Below are 26,210 nucleotides of genomic sequence, written 5' to 3'. Positions count from 1 at the left end.
TCTTGACATCAGGGAGAAAATCTCCAGAGTGTTTTTTTTTTTTATCGTAACAGCAGCTATAGTGAATTTGTTAGAGATGGCCTTTATGAAGCTGAGAGTTTGTTACTTTGCTGGGAATTTTTGTCAAGATTAGGTAATAGGCTTTGCCCAGGGTTTTTTTCTACATGTACCATGCGATTGTTTTTATTTACTCTGTCAATGTATTTTGATTTTTACATGTTGAACCAGACTTATTTACCTGGTTTAAATCCCACTTCATCGTGAGTTATATTTCTTTGTAATATGTTCTTCAATTTAGTTTGTTACTCTTCTGTTGATAAATTTTACGTCTATGCTCATTAGTAGCACCAGTCTGTGGTTGTCTTTTCCTATAATGTATTTACCTGGTTTTAGTATTAGGGTAATTCTGTTCTCATAAAATGTCCTCAGAGACACGGTTCCCAAATGTCTTCTCCAATTCTGGAGTGAATGCACGTATTTTCTGAAGTATATTGTAGGCATTGTTATAGTTTATTTCTTAAAAATTTTGATAGAATTTACCAATGAAATCATCTTTGTCAGGATCTATTTAGGAAGGTAGTTAAATAGTTACTTGATGTATTTATTCAATTTTCTTCTTATTCTTGTATGAGTTTTCATAGATTCTGAATAAGAATTTGTCCACATTATCTAGATTATCACCTTTAAGGATGCTTCTCTTAGTATTCTCTTAATATTTTTAAGGTGTATAAATCAGAAGTAATGTGACTCTTTTATTTCTCATATTAGCAAGTGTGGATTCTTTTTTTTTTCCATAAAGATTTATCAGTTAATACGTTTAGACAACTAGATTTTGATTTCACATTTTGATTATCTATTATTAATTTTATTGATTTTTGCTCAATTTTTATATTACTTTTCTGCTCTCTTAAATTGAATTTGTGGCTCTTTTTAAAGGTTTCCTAAATGGAAGCTTCAGTAATTGAATTTGTATCATTTTTCTTCTTAATCTGTATTTTCAATACTATAAATTTCTCTCTGAGCACTCTTGAATTACATACCCTGAATTTTGATAAGTTGTATTTCCTTTTACTTTAGAATATATCATTTTTATTAAGATTAGATATATTATACAAGAGTGTAATGTTTAATGTCCAAATATTTGGGTGTTTTCCATCTCTTTTTCTGCCATTGCATCCTAGTTTAATTCTGTCATGGTACATACATGAGTGCATACATGGTGTGCTTTCTGTTCTTTTAAATCTATTTAGTTGTCTGTTATGGGCCCAAATGTGGTCTCTCTTCTGAGAGTGTTTCATGGGAGCTTGAGAAAAAGATGTAGGTATTCTGCGTTTATCGAATAACACAGTGTATCTAAATACCCTTTGGTCAGGTTGATGGTGCTCTTCGGGTCCCTTAAGATCTTCATTTCCTGCTCTCTGGATTTTTCAGTTATTCACAGAGGGGTGTTGACATCTCCTCCCTATATGTTAGTGACTAGTGGATTCTTTATCCCTCTTTGCACTTTTGTCAGTTTTGTCTTAAATACCTGTACACTCATTAGTCCATACATATAAGGGATACTTATGTATGTGGAAAATTTACCCTATTATTGTAATAAAATGCGTCCACTTATTCCTGATCATTTTTTTGCCCTGACTTCTATTTTGTGTGAAATTGATATAGCTACTCTAGCTTTCTTTTAATTCAGGTTAGCATAATCTATATTCTCCATTAGTTTTCTTTTAATCTATCCATGTCTTTCTGTGTTAAGTGGATTTCTTATGGACAACCTGCATTCTAGCCTCCATGGTTTTTTATAAGAAGTGATATGTTCATTTGATTGTAGGCTCCTTGCATGTGGAATCACTTCCACTTTCTAGATTTGCTCATCTTCCATTTTTGGAAGTTTGGTTATAATATGTCTGAGTGTGGAATTCCTTGCATTTCTCTTGGATATATGTGGATTCCTTCGATCCTCTTATATATGTAGATTTATGTCTTTTATCAAGTTTGTGGAATTTTGACCATTATTTCTTCTAATATTCTTTCTGTTTGCTTTCCTTTTTTACTACCTTGGCTTACATTTATTGCATATGTCAGTATATTGTCACACAGGTTACTCAGTATATTGTCACAGGTCATTCTTTTTTTCTTTCTTCTCTGATGGAATAATTTTAATAACATCCTCAAGTTCATTGATTCTTTTTTCTGTCTCTGTCAATCTGTGGTAAACCTTAGATGAATTCCTCTTAGTTGTAATTTTATACTGTAGAATTTTATTGCTTTGCTTTTTATAACTTCTTTCATTATATCAATACTATTTGGTAAGACAGCACTTTTTCTCTTATTTTAATTATTTCTCCATGATTTTCTTTAGCTCTCTGAACATACTGACAGTTGTCTAATAAGTCTAATGTCTGTGCTGTTTCTCATGTTCTGTGGGTTCTGAGAAAGGGGAGATGTTACTAAGGAAATGCATGATTAAGTTGCACAGACAGTTACTGCTGTTTTGAAAGATGTTTAAGGAAAATGCACCACTTTGAGTCACCGTCATTGGTACTTTCCTCATCACTGGGACAGAATACCCAACACCTGCAACTTAAGGAAGGAGAGAATTATTTTGGTTCATGTTTTCTAGAGGTTTCAGTCAGATACTTGGCTGGCTCCAGGGCAGAGGCAGCATGGTGTTAGAAGGGCCTGCCGGAGGAGAACTGCTCCCATTATGGTAGCCAGGAAACAGGGAGAGAAGGGAAGAGCCAGGAAGGTAGACGCACTCTATCAGATCACAGCCCAGTGACCACCTCTTCTACCCAGGCCCTGCCTCCTAACAACACATTTAGGTATAGTGCCCCCACAAGTCAGTCCCTCTCAAAAGCCCCTGTCATGAGTGGATGAAGCTTTGGGGACACCTAGATAGGCACCATAGCTGTTGTGTGCACAGCTAGCACAGGGCATATTTGAGAAGAGTCTAGAATGACTCATGGGCTGTGGCAAGAATTGTGAGGAAAATAAAATTGTCCATTTCTAGTAGTTAAATTATAGATGACATTGTTAGACTGAGATTTATGGTTTAATCACATTTTCACAGCTGTAAAGAATGATAAAAATCACATTATTCAGCCTGTTGATTTAGAGAGTGGAAGCCTTAAGAAGAGATTAAACAACATGCCTGTGTTTATCAGTGATAGATCTAGGAGTACGAGTAAGATTTCTTTCCATGTGTTTTGATGAATAGTGGAAAGTAACTAGAGGGGATTCTGAACTTTCTGGTACTAAGACCAATGCTATAATTTAGAAAGGTGAATTACTTGTATCTGTGAAGTTATCTCTTGTTTCTTATTCCCTTTTTTATTTCTTAGTCTTGGTTGTACTGTAGGAATTTTTCTCAGATGATCTTGTAAAGATATTACTCATTCACACAGTTTTAAACTCATGGGATTTTCCCAATTTTGTTAGCTTAATATATAACAAATATCTAGACTAATACCAAGCATATAGTTCTTGGGCAATAATTTTTTGTTAAATAAAGATGTTCATGCATAAGTGAATGTTATTGTAATTTCAGTTACCATGGCCACTACAGTAGTCCAACCTCATTCCCTCTCTAGAATTGTTACATAGTTTTTGTTTTGTGGGATTTTTTTTGTTTGATTGTTTTGTTTTGTTTGGGCAGGGTCTCTCTTTGTAGTTCAGGCTGGCCCTGAACTCACTGTGTTGCCCAGGCTGGCCTTGAACTCTTTAGCGACTCTCCTGCCTCAACCTCCCAGTTGCTGAGATTATAGCTGTGCACCATCATGCCCAGGTGTTTTGTGTTATTTTTTTGTGTGCTGGGCATTGAACTCAGGGCCTTTCATGTTTTATTGTAGACAGGGTCTTGCTAAGTCACTAAATTTCCCATACTGGGCTCAAAGTTATGATTCCCCATTCCAGCCTCCCAAACTGTTGGGATTACCACCACACCTGGCACCTTAGATTATCTCCCTTACCACCTGGTAGCTGGAGGCTAGGAACTGGATTAGTCTGGTTGCACACACTAGAGTATATGAGCAGAGCCAGAGAACTCAGAAAACACAGCTCACACATGTGAGAAAAGCTGAAATAATTCTATTATTGAAGTTGCATAAAATTAAAGTAACCAAGCATTATCAAGAAATCACTTCTTAAATTTATAGAAGAGGTGACATTTCTTGATTTAGATAAAGTAAATATTGCACTTATTTAGCACTAGAGGAAAGTTGTTTAATGAAAGAAAAATAATAGAAAAAAAATCATGTTAATTCTCAAAAGCCTCTTTAAATTTTGTGGTATAGTATGTTGTATCCATGATAAAAAAATATATTTTCTCAGTTTCATCTCTAGACACTGAAAAAGGATCAAAGACATGTAAAGACCATGATTGTGAATATTTCAAAAGACTATCTAAGGTATGTTATTTATGAAAAAAAATTCAATGAATACCTCAGTGTGTAAGTAAGCATCCTATCTGTTTATAAAATCCATCAAATTCCCACAGTTAGGAATGTGAAGAGTAAAAAAATTTCACCCAAAGATAAATATGAAATGAATATATAGTGTATAAAATACATTCACATTAAATATAAATGATTATATGAAGAAGAATGATTTTACATTATTTGGACTTATTTTCTATTTATATTTATTTTTCAAAGGAAATCACAGCTGTCATTTCCTCCAGTTTTTTCAATTCCCAATAGATGCTTGCTAGTTAACTGTCCATCGTGCCACTTGCTGAAGTCACATGTGAGTTACAATAGATGTTTTATAGACTGCTTAGGATTTTCAAGTAAATATTCATGTCACATTCAAGGAGACAGTGTTACTTCTTTCCCATCTCTGTGCCTTGTTTTCTTTTGGTACCGGGGATCGAACTCGGGTCCTTGTGCTTGTGAAGCAGGCTCCAGAACCACTGAGCTAAATCCTGGCTCTCTGTACCTTTTTTTCTTTACCATATCTGGTTTGAATTGACAGAGTCCATAACATAACACTGAATAGAGGTAGTTAGAGTGAACATCTTTTTCTTGTTATTCTCTCAAGGGCAAAGCATTCAGTCTCAGGATCAAGTATGGTGTAAGCACTAGGTTTTCATAGATACATTTGTCAAAACAAGAACATTCTCTTTTATTTACTGGGCTATATCATGAATGCTGTTAAATTTTGTCTAATACTTTTTCTGATTTGTTGGTGCTTTGTTAAAGAGTCTCCTGTTTCCCCTCCTGTCATAACCTCTCTGTTCTGTGAGATATATATCTTAGAACCTGTAGTCACATTTCAGAGCTGCCACAATAGTAGCTATAAAGACACTCATACATTGATCATTTCAGTATTTTCAATTAAAAACTGTGAAGATAACTTTAGGTTAATATGGAGTTATAAGAATACTTCCAAGAACATCCTTGTACATTTTTCAAATGGGCGGTACACTAACATGACAGAGGATGGCTGACTTTGCTGTCATTTAATGTTCTCCTTTGACTGTTCCCAGTTGGCCTGTTCTCATCGGTCTGCGTCAAGTTGTATACAATTGCATCATTTGTGGGGGATCCTGGATCCACTGCTGTAGTCAAAGCAGAACAATTTCCTACCCACAGGATGCAGGCCCTGCCTTTTTATTCCACACCTCCCTTCTTCGACTCTCTCCCGCCACTCGCCCAATCCCTGGCATTCGCTGTTCTGTCCACTATTTCTAGAGTGGTGTGATTTGTGAAACTTTTTCCGGAGATTCTCTCAAGATGGCACATGTATCAGTGGTTTGTTCCTTTATATCATGATGCATGTACCATAGTGCTTTTAACTGCCCTGGTAGAGACACTGTTTTTGACCACTGAAGTCAAAGCTTGTGTACACTTCAGGCTTTTATGAAGAGATAACATTTGGGACATTAATTTTGGGTTATATTGTAGTTGATTTTACCTTCCTCCCAGCATTGAGAGGCAGTTTTTCTGCATCTTTGCTGCTGTTTGGGTTTGTTAGTATTACTCATGGTACCTTTCTAATAGTCATGTCATAATAGCCCATTGTGGTTTTATTTGCATTATTATGGTGGTCATTGCTATTAGCAATCTTGTCACACGTGCTTTTTTGCCACCTGTGTATCTGGTGAGTTTTTGTTAAAAATCTCATTTTCTAGTTTAATTTTTTGAGCTTCTGCTGGGTGTGGTGGCACATGCCTATAATCCAAACACTCGGGAGGCAGAGGCAGGAGGATCCTTGTGAGTTCGAGACCAGCCTGGGCTACATAGTGAGTTCCAGACCAGTCTCAACTACATAGTGAGACCCTATCTCAAAAACCAAAAAAAAAAAAATTTTTTTTAAGCTTCTGAGTATAGAGTTCATATGTTCTCAATAACCATCCTCTTTCCAATTTGTTATTTTTATGTATTTATTGTTAGACTGTAGCTCTCCTTTCCTCGTCCTCACATAGATTTTCACAGAAGGGAGCTTTTTAATTTTTATGAATCTGGTATACAAGTTCCTTCCCTTTTTTATTTTTCCTTTTGGTACAAAGCTTAAGAACTGTTTGTATACTCTTGCACCCTGAAGATTTGGACCCTTTTTTTAAGTTTTACATTTTCGATCAAAGTCAGTCACAAGTTCTGAAATTTTTGTGTGAGTGTGATGTTTAGCTGAAGGTGTTTCTATTGGTGTTGTTTTCCTGTGAATATCTCACTCTCCCACATCTATGTGCACTCACTTCCTCCATTGCATAGCATTGATGTCTTTGTTAAAACATAGCTGAGCACATTCATGTGGGTTTATTTTTGACAATAGCACAGACTGGGTGTTTGACAAACAGCACAGTCTGAGGTGCTGAAGTAACAGAAATCTGTTGTGTTATGATCCCGAGTACTGGAAGTCTGAGATCCAGATGGTGGTGGAGTTGGTTTCTTCTGTCTTCTTTACTGGAGGATGGCCTTGCCCTGAGTGTGTGTCCGTGTCTTCATCTTTAATGAGGTCACCAGGCAGATTGGGGTTTACACCGATGGTCTCATTTTCCCTTCAAATCTCCCCGAGGGAGGGTCCTAGCCTTAAGGGCCTGTGTCTACTGTATGTCTCCAAATACAGCCACTTTCTGAGTCTCTGGGGTTAGGACATCAGCATAGGACTTTGGAGAGAGAGAGCATAATCCAGGGTGTGAGAGTTAGGGTCATCAGAAAATAGTGAACAGCTTATGGGATGTTTGTATCCTTCCTTTATTCCATTCAAAGTACTATGATGCTGACTGGCACTGAAATATTCCCAGCCCTGCTGACCAGTGACCACAGTGTTTTGCTCTCAGCCTGAGTCAGGGCTAAGGTAGGGGGACTTGTCCTCAAGGTCACCGGAAGCAGAGTTACAGTTTCCCTGACACCATTTGATACAGTAAGTAGTAGATTCTTACTTCACAAGAGTATTAACCAAGTTGGTGTAGTTATTTAAAAAAAAAAAAAACCTTTAAACAAGTGCTTCTCTTGACTTGTGTTAAATTTTCTCATTTCTCAGTATATTCCATCAACACAGGTACAAACTTGTCTTCTTATAATTTCCTTATGAAAAATGAACATTATTTCCTTGGGAAGGGGAAACACCACAGAGGGTGTTTATTTCTTCTTTACTTTCTGAAAGCTTGAATTTAATTAATAAAATCTGAAATTAGACTATTGAAGATAAAGTGAGTTTTTGTGCTATTTCCATTTTGGGGACTACCTCTTTGGTATGGTTTCATAGTGGCTATGTTATAAGCTGTGAAATTTAAATATGTTATTGATGCTTACTGGTATTAATATTTTGCTACTTTAAATAAAATGTAAAACTTTTACTTCCACTTACTTTAATCTGCTGTAATTGTGGGATGTTTTCGGGACTGATTAGCATTTGAGCTGTTCGGCGTAATCCAGTAAGGAAATGCCCAGGTCCATGTGCGGAGTGGGTGGGCATCATCTGGACCTTTGAGAGCATGGCTAGAAAACAGGGCAGGTGAGGGCTTCTTCTGTGTGAGCTGAGGTGTCCGTCACGGCCTGCCTTTGGACCCGGTACTGCTGGTTCTGGGCCTTGGGACTGGGATGAGGAGGAAGGAATTTCACTGTCTCCCCTCCAGGTTCCCCCTCCCATTGGGCCTTATACCACTGGACTTCCTGGTCTTACAGCAGATTGGGGGGCTTGTGGCTCCATGATTATGTGAGCCTGTTCCTGTAAGGAATCTCAGCAAGCACTAGGCCATTGTATATGAAGGAGTCAAGCATCCACAGAGCTCCTTACACAGGAATGCCTAATGCAGTATAAGTGTCGTGAAAGCCACTGTTCCATTGCATTGTTAGGGAATAATGGCAAGATAGAAGTCTGCACCTGTCCAGTGCAAATACGTTTTCAATCTGCAGTTGGCTGAATCGACAGGCATAGAACTTGTGGATACAGGGCTGTGGTTGTGTGTGTGTGTGTGTGTGTGTGTGTGTGTGTGATCCTATTCTCTGGAGAACTCTGAGTAATACTGTTTTTGGTGACAAGAGTGATTCTGGTGGAACAGAACCCTAAGGAGGAGTTTCAGGAGTTGGCTCTGGGTTTTCCAGGGTTGGCTTTCCAATCTGATTAGAGTTAAGGGTGCAACTGACTGGCTGCAGTCAGAAAGACATGGGCCATGGTGAGAACCATTCAGAGAAATACGGGAGTTCTGTCCTGCTCCTAATCAACCACTTAAAGATCTAGTTGATTCTGTGCATCATGCTTTGGAGCAGTTTGGGGGAAATGTGGAATATAATAATGTTGCTTGGTTTCTGCTCATGTCTCTGGACGCAGTGGTGAAAGGAGAGATGATCTCAGCATTCAAACACTCCATCCAGCAGCACAGAAACGACTCAGAATTTCCTAGGTGTGCCTTCAGGGAGAGCCTTATCTCCTATAGCTGCGGCCGACCTTGCTGAAAAGCAGATCCAGAGCCTCCTCCTGTGATTGGCTGAATCACAGAGCAGCTTGGTCTCCCTGCCTCCCAGATGGGTCCCCGAGCCCTTGTCTTCTGATGAGTCTCCTCACCAGTGTATCCCAACATTGTGCCACAAAGCGGCCTCTCCAGCCATGGTTCTTGTGGATGCTACTCACAGCGATGCCCGCCTTTCCACCTCTGCCTGAGGAAATGACAATGGCATCTCCTGAAGCCCTTGCTGTGCGAAATAATGCTGATTTTTCTTGGATCAAATCCGAACACCCCACTTGGCTTCTAGACTGAGTGAGGTCCCAGCAGACTCATTAAGGGTGAGGTAGGAAGTGTGACCCTTGAGGTGTGCTGCTCTCCAAAAGAACTACTTGAGTCTTTTGATTTATGTCAGAAAAATAACCCAGGGAACATTTGTGGTAATGGATTATTAAAGGTGTGAGGGATGTAAGGTCTCTAATATGTAGCAATTTAGGTCCCAGGAAGGGCCCTGATATCTTTGTCTCAGGCTTTGCCTTTTACCTTTTACCAGAGTAACTGTGTGCTAGGGGAAAGGAAACGGACCATGTGGGAACTACTGACCACTGACTCAGAACTGCCATTGCTTTCAGGAGCCCCAGGACATTTCTGTCGTCCTCCTGTCAGAGTAAGCTCAGGTGATCAGTGGAGTTGTAGCTCAGGTCAGTCTGAGTGGGTCCAGGGGCTCTCTGAACGATGCTGTGGTTACTTCCCCAGTTCCAAAATGCACAGTGGCAACAGACCTACTCAGCAGCTGGCAGAAACTTGACTGACGTTGGTTCGTTGAATTGTAGAGTGGTTGAAAAAACCAAGTGAGGTCAGTAAAAATGCCTCTGCCTTCGGCAAGTAGTAAATCAGAAGCAGCATTGCACTCTCGGGAGGATGCAGAGATAGATTCTACCGTCCCGGACTTGAAAGGTGAAGGGATGGTAATTCCTTCCACCTCCCCATTCATCTCCTGTTTTGCTTGTGCAGAAGATGACAGATGGGTCTTGGGGAATGCAGGGATTATCATAAACTGATCCTGGTGGTGACTAATTGCAGCTGCTATACTAGATGTGATTTCATTGCTGGGGCAAATTAATATATCTCCGGGTACCCAATCTGCAGCTATTAATTTTGTACTTCCTTTTCTTTATCCCTGGCCTTGAGGCCCCCCCAGAAGTGCTTTGATTTTAGCTGACAAAAGGCAGTGGCACAGCTTCACTCTTCTACCTCAGGATATATCAGCTGCCCAGCCCATGTCAGAATCGAGTTCACAGGGATCTCGATCATCTTTGCTTTCTGCAGGATACCACAGTGATCTGTTATTTTGAAGGCATTGTGCTAATTGGACCTACTCAGTGAGAAGTAGCAACTACTCTAGACTTAATGATGAGAAATTTTGCATGTCAGAGGAAAATAAATAAATCTGACCAAAATTCAGTGGCCTTCTACTTCAGTGAGATTTCTAGAGGTCTTGTGGTGTGGCAGGTATTGAGATATCTGGTCCCTCTTGTAACCAAGAAGAAGTACAACGCATAGTGGGTTGTCACTTTGAGCGGGGACACCAAGCTAAATTGAATCAGGGTGGTTCTGGGCCTGGAAGACCCACCTGAGGATTGTTGCCAATGGCACAAAGGGAGAAGGGGAGGGAGGGATTTCATACTGCTGATTTCCCAGGAAAAGCTTTGTTGTGGCTGGTTTTCCTGATCAGAACTCAGCTGTTCTCCTCGTTGGAGGAGCTTGGGGCCTCTCTGTCACTATGTATGGCTGCGGCTCTCCTCAGGGGAGCTCTGGTCTTTGCCTTTGCCTTGTGCAGCACTTCCTGGCTCCAGTGCAGATCCCTCAGCCTCTGGCACAGATCGTTCAGCCTTTGAGTGCACAGTCTGTGGCCTCTCGCACCAGCCCTTTCCAGCACAGACCTTTCAGTCTTCCACTGTAGACTCCTTGGCCTGATAGGAACTTTCCTGAGACACTGGGGCTCCAGCTGGACTCTTGGGGTCACTGCTGTGGGATCCAGGCCCTTAGCTGGAATCTTTGGGTCTCTAGCATGTGGACAGATCTCTTACACTCTTCTGCATCTGACATTTTTTGGGTGAATATTATAAAATACTCCTATAAATTTAACTGTTCTGCATTAAATCTTTTATCTTGAAAACCACTGACTATAGCAGTGGGCTTATTCATATTTGGGAGGCAACATTTTTCTCATTTGGTTGTATTATCCTGGCCCATATTTGTACACTTTTCTCAGTAGGAGTAATGGCCACGTATGCATTATGTGCTGGTTCATAGCATCTGGCAAGTGGTTTTCGTGAACGACCAGAGACTTAGCAGAAATGTGATTGGAAAACTGATGACAAAGGTACACGAAGAAGAAGTAGGCAGTAGCCCTTACTGGGCAGTAGAAGTGGAGAGATTTGTATCCTGTGTGAGTGTCCATCAAGGGTGACCACAGCAAAAAAAATGAATAGTCATGTGACCAGGATAACTTCTGTGATAACAGACCCTCTCCTCACCCACCCCGGTCACTGCCACTTGGACTCAAGAACATGTCTGTAGTGGCAGTGGCAGGCGCTGTGCCTGGGCTCAGCCGTGTAGGCTTCCACTTACCAAAGATGATGTGGCCACACCCAGAGCTGTGTGCCCAGTCTGCCGGCTGCAGAGACCAAGATTGAGCACTTTGCACAGCCCCACTGTGTAAGGGACGAGCCAGGTTGGTCACAGTGGAGCGCTTCTATCACAGGAGGGGCAGCCCTTTGTTCTTCCCGAAACACGCTCCCTCTGGGTAGTGGTTTGCCTTCCCCGCATGCAGTATCTGTGCTAAAATTAGTGGTGCCAAAATGAGTCTCAGGGACCTACAGAATGCTTTCTCCACCTGGTGTTCCACACAGTGCTGCTTCTGATCCCGGAGCTTCCTTCACAGCAGGTGGAGCGTGGCACTTGGCCTGTGGTCATGGAATTCTCCGGGTTTACCTGAAACAGACCCTTACCAGAACAGGGCAGTGGCCTGGTAGAGACTGAGTTATGGCACCAAGTGGGGCAGTACCAACTGATCAGGGAGAGAGGGGCATCTCCTTTCTGTCGGGAGAGAGCATGAGCCTGGAGTCCCTTGTGTGTTCCTTACTCTCAGTGAGCCCCAGGTTGCCTCTTTCCACTGGGTGAGCAAAATTGAAGGTCCAGGGGCCTGAATGTTCTCCATGCTGCTTGTGGAACGGAGGGAGCCATTAGTTCCTGGATGCAGCCTGGGAAATGAGGGTCCTGCATTGTTCAGTTTCTGTGATACACAGGGTGCTGGGTGGGACCCTGACGGGGTGGAAGTCTCCCTCCTACAGCTTTGACAGCTGAGGGCCGAGCCCTCAATTTTGTGATGTTGGCCTTGTGTAGAGTGTAGTTGGCTACAATGTGTCCTCTGTGGACTGCCCCTTGTGTGGTTCTTTGACTGTCTAGAGAGTGGGCCTCTGGTCGGCTTTGGTGTTGTTTACACTCCTTGGCACTTCTGGGTTGTCAGCTTCTCTAGCTGCACATGTTAAAAGAAAACCCAGGGAAAACCGCGTCTTCTATTGACTGTAAGGCCTCTGGCTGGCACGCCTCTTCTTCCCACCTTCGTTTTCTGTTTGCTTTGTAAACAATGACCAACATGCTCAATTGTATTTTGCAGGAAGAACAGGGAAAATTATGCCAACTCTTTTCATGGTAGTGGGGTAGAAGCCAAGGTAAACATTTTTTAAATTTAAAAATTTGAAATCAAATCTTTTGATGTATTGTTTCTCTCTCTCTCTCTCTCTCTCTCTCTCTCTGTGTGTGTGTGTGTGTGTGTGTGTGTGTGTGCTTTGTTTCAAAAATCTTTCCCTACCCTGAGTTTGTAAATATTTTTCTCAGCATGAGTTCTGAGTTATAGCTTTTGTGTTAAGTTTGTTGAACCACAAACAAGTCAGTTTGTGTCTGTTGTAAAGAAGGGTTGAGGTTAGTTTTTACCCTGTGAATTTCTTGTTATTCCAGTACCTTGGTCGAAAGTCTGTCCTTTTCTCCTTGACTTAACCTTCACAGTTTTGCTGACACTAAGCTGAGTGGATGTGTCTGTCCTTGGACTGTTCTGGCCCATTTGTCTCTCCGCCCGCTTCACCCCAGATCTGCACTGCCTCGGTTACCACCGCTGGTACCGCCTCATTCCGGGGCCACAGGCTCCCAGGGGTATAGGTTGGGGATATATGAAGTCCATTGGGCTTGGTGAAAATTGAGATTTTAACCATTTTTTCTTTCCATCTGGACTGTGTTACACTTCCCCACATACTAATGGCCTCTGTAATTTCCCTGAACTCCACATTGGCCTTTCTTTCCTCAGGTGTTTGCTAAACTTTGAGTTTTTTTTTTTTTTTACTGTCATTGTAAATATTTTTAAATTTTATTTTACATTTGGTTGTGCACAAAGCACATTTTCTTTTCGTAAATATTAGCTGGGCACTGCTTTTAAGATCGTTTGATGATTTTTGCCCCCTCACTGTACTGTTAAGGTAAATTGCCTTCAGTTGTCACTTTGTTTCTTTGGATTTAAATCCAACATTTGACCAACTTTTTCCTATACGTACTATCTGTTTGTGGAACCCTTTTGCCTTTTGTTCTTCCTTCTTTTGATTGATTGCACCTTTAAAAGAAATGATTCTCTTTTGTAATTCTGGCTTGGTGATTGCTTTATTTTCAAGTCATATTTGCTGCTGTATGTGGATTGGTTTTTGAACTGCTCTATTACATGTCATTTTCTCTGGTTTTCTGTTCTTCATACCGTGTTCCTTCCTTATCTTTTTTTTTAATTGATACAAAATTTTATGTTATTTGTGTAGTGTATTTTTCTCATGGTGGTTTTGCTGCAAGTTTTAAATATGTTGTTGATAAAAGTGTTGAAAGTTAGATTATATCCACCTAAAATTACAAATGCCTTAAACACCTTTAATGCTCATGATCTGCTGCATTTTTCATGGATTTTTTTTCTAATCTGTTAGCTCTTTATTGTTTTTCACTTGTTTTTAAGACTGTTGCAGGATGCCAGGAACTGTTTAGTCCATCGTTTTATCCAGTTTTTTACTTTTTAAAAATTCTTTCATCTTAGCCCTTTACTTGTCATTTCTCTCTTTCCAAAATTTTTTAATGCTTCCTGTTTTAAAGATAATTGTTCTCCCCAGTTCAGGAAAAAATGTTTAAACAGGATCCTAAAATGATTTTTCCCCATTTGTCTTTCTGGAGTTTCTATTCACTCTGTCTTAAATTTACTCTGTTTTTTCCAATCTCTTTTATACTGTTTTTCTTCCTTTTTACTCTGTATTCTGAGTAATTTCTTCATCTATTTGTTTCATTTTATTATTCTAGCTCCACCTGGGTTTGATTTTTTTGTCCAGCCTGCCCATTGCATTTTTAATTTCCTTTCAGTCACTGTTTGTAGTTCAAATAGGTCATCTTTAGGATTCATTTCTTACCAGTGTGGTCTGGGTGTGAATGTCTCCCATAGAGTTTCAGAGAGTGTCTTCATGTCCTTTTGCCTAATGCTCCAAATGGCTGTCAAGCAGAGACAATTTTAAGCCATTTTCTGACTTGGAATTTTTTGTACAACACGGGAAATGCTGTAAAAATTGCAAACCCACTTGAGAGCAGACTATTATGTGGGACTTTGCAGAGAATTTTGTGTTTTTTTGTTCCCCATCTCTCCATCCCACAACCAGCTTCTGACAGAGAAGTGTTTTTGTTTTTCCCCCTTTTTGAAATTTTTTCCTGGTCCACTGTTTCTCTTAGAGCCTTGTTGTCTTGTTACTGGTTTAGGCTTTTCTCGTGTTCTCCTTAGGCTGGTATGTTTGAAAACCTTGGAATGCTGAGATTGCTCCCAAATAGCAGTGCAGCTTTCTGTTTGTAGCTTTCTCCCTCCTACAGCCCTTATCTTCTTTTTTTCTCTTTCCCACACTGCTCCTTTCTTTCGCCTCTCTCTTTCCGCTTTCTCTCCTGCCTTCCTGCTATGCTGTCTTCTGTCTTCCTTTACCCCCATGCCTCTCATTGCAGAATGTAGCTGTGCAAGCTTGTTGTGTTGTGTTCCGTTAGGCAGTCTTTAACATGAAGATCTCTCTAGATAATGGAAGAACCACACAGCCAGAAATGGACAGCTTTCCCTGTATTTTAAACCTAATTTTTCTACTTGTCCAAACCCCATTGTTTTTTTAAATGAGAACTATATTGTTTCTTCAAAAGAAAATTTAATATCCCAAATTTAAATCTAAATAGTTTTAAAATATATAGTATAATTTTTAATCTTTCTTCTAAAGGCCTAACCTTTTTTTTTTTTTTTAATGAAAGCTTCGGTTTTTGTGGAGTGGAACGGCCACTGCTTCAGCACCAAGTGAAGAATGGACAAAGCAGTCCACATGCGGAAGAGTGAAGGTTTTCTCTTCCAAAATCCAGGGACATTTAAGCTTCCCTCACTTCCTTCTCCTATTTTAATTATTGGATTTTTTTTTTTTTTTTTTTTGTTTTGTTTTTTACGTGTTTGTTTGTTTTTGGTACCAGGGATTGAACTCAGGACCTTGTGCTTGTGAGGCAGACAGTAGCACCACTGAGCTAATCATCCTATTTTAAGTTTTAATAAGAATTCCAATCTCACTTGGCAACTGTATTCATTTTCCCCCATAGGTTCCCAAATATAGGTACTACCTGAAGGTACCCAAAGAACTCTGTCTTGTAATATCTGTAACATCTGGTTTATATTAGTTCTCCCTGGGTGGAATCAGAACCTCCATTCGATTTGATCCTGGTATAGATAGGGTATTTTCTTCTTCTCCAGGAACTTCCATACTCCTAAGTGATGGCTGCCTCCTTGGTTTGCTGCTTTACTCTACAGCAAACACCAGAGCTACCCAGTTAATTTTATTTAGGGCTAAACTGGTATGGCCCTTAGAAGTGTGTGCGGGATGTAAAAGAATCTGTTTTACTTCTCCTTACCTAAGCTCCTGTATATGACAGATTGCTCGTTGTTGAAATCGTAACCGTTGCTTTCCCAATCCTATAACCAGTGACTAACTGTGGTGGGTTTTTGCAGGGGCGAGTAGAGAAACAAAAAGCATGGATTGGGGGAGCTGATGCTTTTTAAGTCAGTTTGTTGTTTCTTAAACTAGGTTTCTGGCTTTTGGACAGTGTTTATAATTATGATCGTCCTTATGTCATTGAGATTGGCTAAAAAAGTTTTACTTTTGCACTTATAATTTTTATACAACTCACAGAGTTCCCCCCTTTGGCATGAATTAACCCTGTGTCAGTACCTAACACATTTAGAATAAGAACATTTAGTCAGTGATTTGAAAAATTCCTTGCATTCTTTCTATATTTATTAGATAAAAGAGCTATATTCCTTCTCTTTAGATGGAAAATGGGAATAGTTGTCTGATTTTTGTGTGTGCCAGGTTTTCTCTGGTCTAGCACATTGTCTTTGTTTTGAGCTTTCTTGCACGGGATGTTAGGAAGTTGTGGTTATGAATATGTCTTCTGAAACTTTTAATTATAGTTTCACATTTAAATGTAAATAAAAGAATACCATATGTGCATCTAATTCTTAAGTACCTCTTTAAGAAGCAAGTTTGTGTTTGATCAAGTGAAAAATGACAAATTTACTAGAATTTATCAAAAGCACAGAAGGTCTTTGAAACTGAAAAGCTATTAAGTAATAGAACAATAGTTGTTGTATGTTTGACTACATTATGTGAAAAAACATTTTAAATTATTTACCACATTTTTCCATGGAGGAGAATGGACTTTACAGCACCCTTGAAGAGCACGGGAAGGCTGAAGAGCACCGTGGGTGGGTGCTGGCCCATGCTCTGGCCTAGACAGGAGGTGCAGCAGGCTGGCGGGAGGGTCTAACTCGGGACCATGCCTTGGGCTTAACACACATGGAAAAATTTAAACCTCTTATTAATTTTAGGAGTCTAGCCACAGTTACTATTACAAACATAAAGGTAATTATGCAGGACTACAGGGGTTGCCTGAGCATACGCTCCTAATGAGTCCTAAAATATGTTTTGCTAAGTTTAAGGTATAGAGTGCACTGAATTTCAAGGATCTGTCTTGATTTTGCTCGGATGCCTATCTGTATATTATTCAGAAAGCAAACAGGTGGAGCATTTGAATGTGTATCCAAATGACTTCTTTGTGTGGCCTGTAAAGTGCATTTGGAAATGTGGGGGGTGGCGGACGGCATCTTTTCATTTTACCCGTGGTTATTTATATCCTATGAATGCAAGATAAAAGAAGACCCTGAGATCCATTTTCCTTTCCCTCTTTTTTTGTTTTAAAATTGCGTTCATTGTGGCTAATGTATCTTTTCAAATCCTATTTGTTTCAGGCTAGGCATCTCATAGAGAGATTCTTTAATCAGCAAGTGGAAGCTCTGGGCAGACGTGCGGAACCATTGCCTCAGATATACTACATTGAAGGCATCCTGGAAATGGTGTGGGTTAACCGCTGCTTCCCGGGGTACGGGATGAACGCCCTGAAGCACCCGCGATGTCCCGAGTGCTGCGGTATGTAAGGAGCTAGCATTCCACCTCTGGGTCTCAAAAACTCGCTTGCTTTCACTAAGCCCAACGGCGGTCTCATTAAACACTGCTTTAGGTAAGGGGAAGTGGCATGATTGAAAAGACTCCATGACACAAGGTCAGGAGAAGCTGCAGTTTTAGTGCTCAGGAACAATGGGCAGTTGTCTGGGAGGAGACGCTGAAGACTTCTGAGTCATTTAGAGTTATTTAGCCTAAAAACAGTGAAATGCTACAGCTGTTAGAATCTGTTATTGAGAATTTACTGTATAGTCTAGGGCACCTCGCTTTGTGACATTCTTTTCTCTTTTTGAAATAAATATCTGAATCTCCTTAGTAGCAGTTGTTTTCTTTTGACTGTTGGCCCAGGCCCTGCAGGATCCAGCCTCTCCCTGATATTCATGGTCTCCCTCCTAATACCGAAGCGTTCTACAGAGGTACTTGGCTTAGTTTGAGTCCCGTACGTGAATTCTAACTCTTTGCATCTCTGTTTTCAGGAATTTAGAGGGGCAGTTAATTTCTGCCTTAGAAATGCTTTCTGGCACAAATATAACTAAGCTAGTAGCATTTCATTCTGTTATCTGATTATTTTTCTTCTTTCTACCCAGTTAGATTAAAGCTTTTTCTTGTAATAATGCAGTAAGCTTTCTTTTTACTTTTATTTGTGAGATTTTGCTTTATCATTTTCTTGTTTTGTTTTTGTTTAAATATGTGAACTTAACTAAAATGCATTAAAACTATCACAAGAAATGCGATAAAAATTTAACAAAAACAGCACTAATTGGTGATTTTCGCTCTAGCATACATACGCATGAAGAAAAGCCTAGAAATATGCAGCAAAGGAGACAGAATCTAGCAGGATAGCTATCTTCATGCATTTGCATTTTTTATCAATTCAGTAAAAAAGTAAACTAAAATTGTTTGGATATTTGCATCTCAATAATTTAGAATTTTGAATCCAACAGTTCTTTCAAAGGAAGTACTGGTACAGAATCTCTGAGAATTACAAATAATTTTGCCACTATTTTTTTTAACTTATAAAAATTTGGGTAGCCACACAGTTGTCAAAGTGTCTAATTTCACCCTGCAATTATAACATTCACATTACTATGTGCTGTACTTTTTGATCATGTTAACTAAACAGTTATTTCTGTCAACAGGCCTCATAAGGACGAATATACAATAAAATTCATATATAAACCTGAAAAATATTTTCTATCTTAAATACTGTTTTGTTCTTCCCAATACACGGTTGCTGTCCACAGAGTCTAGGGACTTAGCAGGTACATCTATGAATCATAGGGAACGAGAGGCTGCAAGACTCAGGGAAAAGACTAAGGTAAACTTGAGTTTAGGTGATGCAGGTGACAGAGAAACAGTGCACTTGGGATCAGGTTTTCTGAAGGTTGATGTGGTCACTTTGAGGATATCAGATGGCCAGCATGGTGTCAGCCAGAGCCGGGTGAGCTGGGAGCTGCTGGGGGGCTGTGGGTTGGGCTGGGGAGCTGGTGGGAGCCCCATGGGCTGGAAGTGGGGGTCAGGTCCTTAAGTGGAAGAGAGACAGAAACTCGCTGTCATTCCTCACTTACTAACTGGACTTTCTAACTAGTACCGGCCAAATTTCTATTTTTATCTTGTGCCATCCTGTGACAAATAAATACTTTAAATTAGAATGACCTTTCTGCAATTACCATCTTTGCAGGCTAAGTGAGAAAGAGCTCCCCTTTGTGACAGAAACTCATTAAATAAAATGCGACATTATTCAGTCACTTTTTGTCTCCACTCCAGAAAGCCATTGCTTCATTTTTAAAAGAGCACATATGACTCAAAAACACATTTAAATCATTCTCCAAGTGAGAATGTCGGATAACACCAGTTACAAGACGAAATTAGCATACACAGTGAACTTAGAATCCATTCGATTGTGTAGATAGAAGCTCATAAAATATATGAGTTGTTTTGAAAATGGTTTATATCAGGAAGGAAGAGGCCCCACATTTATGCTTGGCAAAAAAGATTTGAGAACGGGTATTTTATTATGTAGGAGACATTTATGTATTTTCTTAAGACATATTGGATTTGTTCCTTTTCTATGGATAGTTTCCTTGACTCATTTAATTTTTATTCCTAGATGGCAAAGATAGATTATAAACTAGTGAAGTATTAATACTTCTACCCATATACTTTTACTGTTTCTATTTCACTTCCTGTTTTTCCCACTGTAAGATGTCTTTGTAACATTCCATTTAGTGTTGTGTATTATGTTTATTTTTAATTTTTATCTTTATATTTTGTTCTACTGGAAATTGGATCCTGGGTACTATGACCAAAGTATACCCCCATCCATTTTTATTTTTAATTTTGAGACAGGGTCTCACTAAGTCACTAAACTACCCAAGCTGGGCTTCAGCTTGAAATCCTCCTGCCTCACCTTGCCAGAGTGCTGGCTTTATAGGTATGTGCCATGACGCCTGGCTCCATACATCATTTTTGTTGATCATTAAAAAGAAATTTTAGCTGGGCGTCGTGGCGCATGCCTGTAATCCCAGCACTTGGGAGGCTGAGGCAGGAGGATCGCTGTGAGTTTGAGACCAGCCTGGGCTATATAGTGAGTTCCAGGACAGTTTCAACTACCTATAGTGAGACCCTGCCTCAACCAAAAAAAAAAAAAAAAAGAAAAATAGTTTTTAACTAAATTCATGTATTATAGATGTTTCATAATTTCATAAAGTTGTATCTTTAAAATTATATCTTAAACAACAGTCAAGAGGAAACAACTGCTACTAAAGGGATTCAAATATTTATTTCATAAAGAAAAGAGAAAGTCACAAAGATAGGTACCCTAGACTATACAGTAAGATACAACAAAGGACCAGGCAAATGTAATTTTTTCTGGTAGAATTTTTTTCAAAATACAAACACTGAAATAGTTTACTTTCGTAGTTTCTATTTTATAATTTATAATATTTTTGTGAAAGTGCATCTTGTTTATTTATATTTCACCATTTAATGCCCACTAATTTCCTCCAAAAAACACTTGCTGAGCACAAAACCTCGCATCCTTTTTTTCCTGCCTCTGTCCTCCCACTGAGGCAGCAGGCCCCCGTCATCCATTTTCATGGTCTGACTGGAGCACAAAACAGCACCCAGCATTGTTCCTTCTGTTACTTTTTTATGAAGAAACATTAGCCATTGCTCAAGCCTTTTGGAAATTGTGAAGAGTATCTAGCAAGGAGCTGCCAATGTGATGCAGGTTTAGCCAGGAATCCAATGTGATTAGGTTAGGTTTGAAGTGGGTAATCATCCTGAGATTCTTTTTATTGAAGTGCACCTTTGCACTTAAATGACTTGTACGGTGAAAATGTAGTTGTTCAGTAGATAGTTATCTTAAATAAGGTCTTTTAGGCTCCATAGATTTATCCTGTTCAGACATGCAACCCTGAGTTCTTGGTTTAATTTTATACCAAATGACAAAAAACCCATGTATTTAAATAATTCACTTATCAGTATGACATAGAACTCATTTTGTCTTTAGATACACAAGGCCTCATTCTCATTTTGGATCATTACATCTGTAAGAAAATTATAAGTGACTGAAAAGTCATGACTGAAGGATAGGTAATCCTATCAATTAGTTGAGCGTGTTGCCTGATTTTCTTTAAAAAAGATAAGATTTATTTAGTTCCGGAAGAATAAAGAACAACTCATTTTACTGAAATTTCAAGAAACTGTCTTCCTTGCACTTGCCAGGCAGGCATGGCCCCACTGAACTAAAATAAATCCTCAGCCCAATTTTAAGTACTTTTAAGAACTAACATTGTAATGACTTGGTGGTACAGAAATCTAAAAAAATAATATAACCTGCTTCTTCAGGTTACAGTGAAGTAGATTTGAGCAGACAGAAGCTCCTGCTAAGAACATTGGAGAAGTCAATGAAAGCATAAAAATTAATTATTCTGCGGAAGACAAGTGTCAGGACACAAGGGCTCAAGAGATAGTGACCCTGTGTGGAGAATGTCGAAAGACACGAGATGACATATCTATGTGCTGAAAGCAAACAGTCGCCAGCTCGGAAGATGGCACTCCATGGAAGTATCTGTCTAAGGGTGGCAAAATAAAGATGCTAGGCAGACAATCCCGGAGAGAACTTGTCACAAGTAGAATCTGCCATTGGCATGTACTGAAGTGCTAAAGGAAGTCGGAAATGACCCTAGACAGACAGAAACATGTCATGCAGCAAGGGAAAGGAGAGGCGGAAGGGAAAAATACAGATAAGTGTAAAGAAGTACCAACCATAAGCATATGTGTGTGTTGTATGCACGTGTGTGTGTGTGTGTGTGTGTGTGTGTGTGTTTAAGCTTCCTGGGGTTTAAAATACAAAGAACTAAAATATATGGCCACAGTAACACCAGAAGTGGGGGGAAATAACTGAATTGAAATGCTCAAAGCTTCAGCTGTTTTCTAGAATTAGAGTGAATAGTGATATGTATTGGATCATAATGAGATTCAGATGCATAAAATATTCTTTAGGCAACCAGTAAGTGATAATGAAACAATATGCCCATAAATTAGATGGAAAAATGTAGAAGAAAAAAATTCCACTTGACTCACTCCCTAAAAAGTTAAGTATGAAAGGGTACATAAAGCACAGTTGGGACAAAGAAAATAAATTTAAATCAATTTAATAAATGGACTACTTCACAGCAATGAAAAAAGTCTGATATTTTGTTTCATTAAATTCAAAATTGTTTCTTTACCATATGAATTAAGAGCACATGCTGTGTTGATTTATTTTTGTTTTGTTTTGCTTTTGGTACTGGGGATTGAACTCAGGTTCTTGCCCTTGTGAGGCAGGTGGTGAAACCACTGAGCTAAATCCGTGGCCACTGTACTTATTATTTAATTTAGTTGTATATAAATACATACACATCTTTTGAAGGGCTCTCTTGTTTGTTTTACTGACCTGTGCCCATTATTAACTTTATTAATCTTTCTGCATAGATCTTCATTCTTTTTAAAAACAATTAACTCTATTATTATTAAATTATTATTAAAAATTATTAACTATTATTTTAACATATTATTTTGTGTATATTTATATATTGTTTATATAGAAGTAATATTATTTATATATTATTAGTTTTGCTTCATAAATCTTCATTCTTTTAAAAATTGTTAATTTTAAAATGGTTTATCAAGTTACATTAAATAAAATCACAGTTCAGTGTTTATGGTTTTATTGCATATATATAGATTAACAGGCTACTTTTACATTAATAGTATACAGATGTATTTTTTAAAAATTGAGTTTAAGAACCTATCTAATGATAGATTAATTTAAGGATTCCATATTATTATAGGCTATATTTGTAAAATTACTTCATATATTTCTTGTGACACTATTTTTAAATTTTTCATGTCTTTATACTTTTCTATTATATGATTTATGTCAAGGTGTATATATCTATTTTATTGTTAGTAGAAAGTGACTTTTTAAATTTTGCTACACAGATAATATTGCTGTGGTTATTTTTGTATATAATCTGTTGTTCAGAATTCTTCAGGGTCTTTAATAATATTATTTATATTATTAGTTTTGCTTCATAAATCTTCATTCTTTTAAAAATTGTTAATTTTAAAATGGTTTATCAAGTTACATTAAATAAAATCACAGTTCAGTGTTTATGGTTTTATTGCATATATATAGATTAACAGGCTACTTTTACATTAATAGTATACAGATGTATTTTTTAAAAATTGAGTTTAAGAACCTATCTAATGATAGATTAATTTAAGGATTCCATATTATTATAGGCTATATTTGTAAAATTACTTCATATATTTCTTGTGACACTATTTTTAAATTTTTCATGTCTTTATACTTTTCTATTATATGATTTATGTCAAGGTGTATATATCTATTTTATTGTTAGTAGAAAGTGACTTTTTAAATTTTGCTACACAGATAATATTGCTGTGGTTATTTTTGTATATAATCTGTTGTTCAGAATTCTTCAGGGTCTTTAATACTAGGTCATAAGATATACATTTCATTAAAATATGTCAATTTTTCATAGTTATTATATTTGTTTGTTTACAACAACAGTGTAGGAGAAGTTCTTTTCTGCCATATCCATGTCAATTTATGATGTAAATGTTAAATATGTACACATTTTAAATACTTCCTAATGTAATGTGTAGTTGATGTGTTCATTTTTTTATTTAGAAAAATATGCTTGACACAACATCTTAACTGTAGCCATGCTGTTGTGAAATCATCACCACTATATTCAAAACCTCTTTCATCTTCCAAGATTGAAATTTACCCTTTCATAAAAGCTCCCTGCTCCCCTAGCTTCCAACCATGAAAACCACCATTCTGCCCTCTGCTTCCTTAAATTCTGTTTGCAATATCTTATATAGGGAGAATTACATAGTATTGCACCTATCATCCTTGTGGTGTGGATCAGAGCCCCACCCCCGTTTAAAGGCTAAGGAATCTTTCATTGTGTACATCCCACATTTTCCTTTTTCTTGAAGTCAACAGACTCTGGGCTGCATCTTTCTCTCGGCTATTGTGAATAATATAAATGAAGCACACAGTTGTGCAGATACCTCCTACAGTCATGGTTCCAGTTCTTTTGGATATATACTATTAACAAGATTGAGCTGCCAAAATTGAATTCCATAGACTTGGAGTTGTGAGCAAGAGGAATTCATATTCTCACAGTTCTGAAGGCTAGAACTGTAACATCAAGGCTCAGTCCTGCTCAGTTTTTGTTGCAGGCTCTTGCAGGTTGCCAACAGCCCCTCTCCTATGCCTCATGTGGCATTTCTTTGGGAAAAGGAGAGAGAGAGAATGTGCATTCTCTCTGGTTTTTCTTCTTCTGAGCACTCTGACCCTATCAGGTCTGGGCCTCCCCTCTGGCCTCATTATCTTTACTTTCTTAGGACAGCCCAACTCTCAATGCAGCCTCACGCAGCTCAGTGATTCAGCAGATTACCTGGTGGGAGACAAAACATAAAGACCACAACTTACACAAGTACATTATTTCTGTGATCTCTGCTATCTGTTCTTTCTGGTATGTACCCAGAAGTTCAATTGCTAGATGGTGTGGTAATTCTGTTTAACTTTTTGGGGAGCCATCATACTGTTTTCCATAGTAGCTGCATGATTAGCAAGGGACAGATCTCACAGCTTCTCCACATCCTCACCAATTTGCTATATGAATGGTTTGAAAAATAAGATGCCGTCTCTTTGCAGATTTGGAGCTGTCTTTACACATCTACAACACAGTCACAGGTTTTCTGATAAGCACATTCCATGCACTTCCATGATGGTCTCCTTCCAATTCCACTAAAAGTCAGCATTTAAACTCGGCATCGAGTGACCTGTACAGTGATTTTAGGCCATTGTCTTAGCTTAAGCCAGGCTCTAAATGAAAAGTTGAAAGCTTTTATTGTATCCTTGCCCTGTGTGAGAAGGGTAGAGCTCAAACTCACACTTGTAGAGAGTAGCAGTGGCCAGCTGCTAAAAGAATGGAACCAGACATTTGTTCAATACATATACACAGGCAATGCAGTTTTGCAAGATGAAAGTGTTTTGCGGATTGGTAGTGCCTGTGAGTATTCTTAACACTACTCAAGTGTGCACTTAAGAACTAAAATGGTGAATTTTATTTCACTTAAAAATTAAGAAAAAAAATAAGGTAATAATATTTGACAGTCTGTCCTCCTCCATGTGAAGCTAACTTATGTCAAACTCAAGGAAATGTTACTCACTGGTTGACTCTTTATCCACAGTGATCTGCAGTCCGGGCTCTTACAACCCCCGTGATGGAATTCACTGCCTGCAGTGCAACAGCAGCCTGGTGTACGGAGCCAAGACATGCCCGTAGACCATTGTCTGGAGTCCTTCGGTGGTTTATTCAATGCAAAAGTATATTTTTGAAATATTAAAATATAATAAATCACCATTATGCCAAATTAAATAATCATATTTTACCACAAATTGTGTCACTTTAATCAGATATTCTGCATCCAAATATTTTATGAAGCTGAACATCTTTTCATCTTTATCTGTTAATGCTAGACCTGCACATGACTCCAAAATTGTATTTTAAAAATGGCTTCAAATACACTATCATGTTACCCCAAAAGATTTTTTAGGATTCTTCAGAAATATCCCATTTTATCTTCAATATATATTCCCTAAATCCAGGCTGCCATATTCTTTTGTAATAACTTTCACTTGAGCTATTTTCATTCCTTTGATTTAATTTAATGGGAGTTTTAGATTTTCTAGTTTGACCTTTCACAGTTCAGAGCCAGTTCCTAAAAGCCCAGGGTCTTATTACTGCAATTGCTAGCTTCGTTGATAAAGAACTAGTTCCAATCACACTGGGTTTTTAATATAGTTCAATATGGCTATTTTAAACTTTCAATGTAAAGGCTCTTAAATTACTTTCTTGACATTTTGGAATCGAGTCATCATTGTATGTCCCTGAAGTAATATTTGAACTCTCTCAATAGCGAGATGAAGCGATTTATTTCCCTGATAATACCTTTAGGAAAAAGGATCATCACAACTTTCATTTCATTTCTTCACTGTTAAAATGAATATTATGTGGTAGATATCACAGCTACCACCTCTAGTACTTATCTTCTTTTATATTGGGACACTATCTTTGAGATATGAACAGTGCCCAAAGTGTAAAGACTTAAGTACCAGGAAAATACAT

General features: G+C 38.4%; 1 protein-coding gene across 1 annotated transcript in view; it reads left to right on the top strand.

Moving 5' to 3' along the window:
- Nucleotides 1-25,468, top strand: part of Zpbp (zona pellucida binding protein) — a 56,145-nt gene extending 30,677 nt beyond the window's left edge. Inside the window, exons 6-8 of the mRNA XM_010625062.1 lie at nucleotides 4,330-4,406; nucleotides 17,280-17,457; nucleotides 25,273-25,468. Coding sequence (XP_010623364.1) covers nucleotides 4,330-4,406; nucleotides 17,280-17,457; nucleotides 25,273-25,367 — 350 coding nt within the window. The 3' untranslated portion in view covers nucleotides 25,368-25,468. The remainder of the gene's footprint in view (nucleotides 1-4,329; nucleotides 4,407-17,279; nucleotides 17,458-25,272) is intronic.
- Nucleotides 25,469-26,210: the final 742 nt, after the last annotated feature.

The sequence above is a fragment of the Fukomys damarensis genome, unplaced genomic scaffold (genome assembly GCF_012274545.1).
Source record: "Fukomys damarensis isolate Sample0158 unplaced genomic scaffold, DMR_v1.0_HiC HiC_scaffold_17, whole genome shotgun sequence".
Taxonomy (NCBI): domain Eukaryota; kingdom Metazoa; phylum Chordata; class Mammalia; order Rodentia; family Bathyergidae; genus Fukomys; species Fukomys damarensis.
Note: the sequence above shows the minus strand (reverse complement) of the source record. Positions and strands in the feature narration are given on the sequence as shown.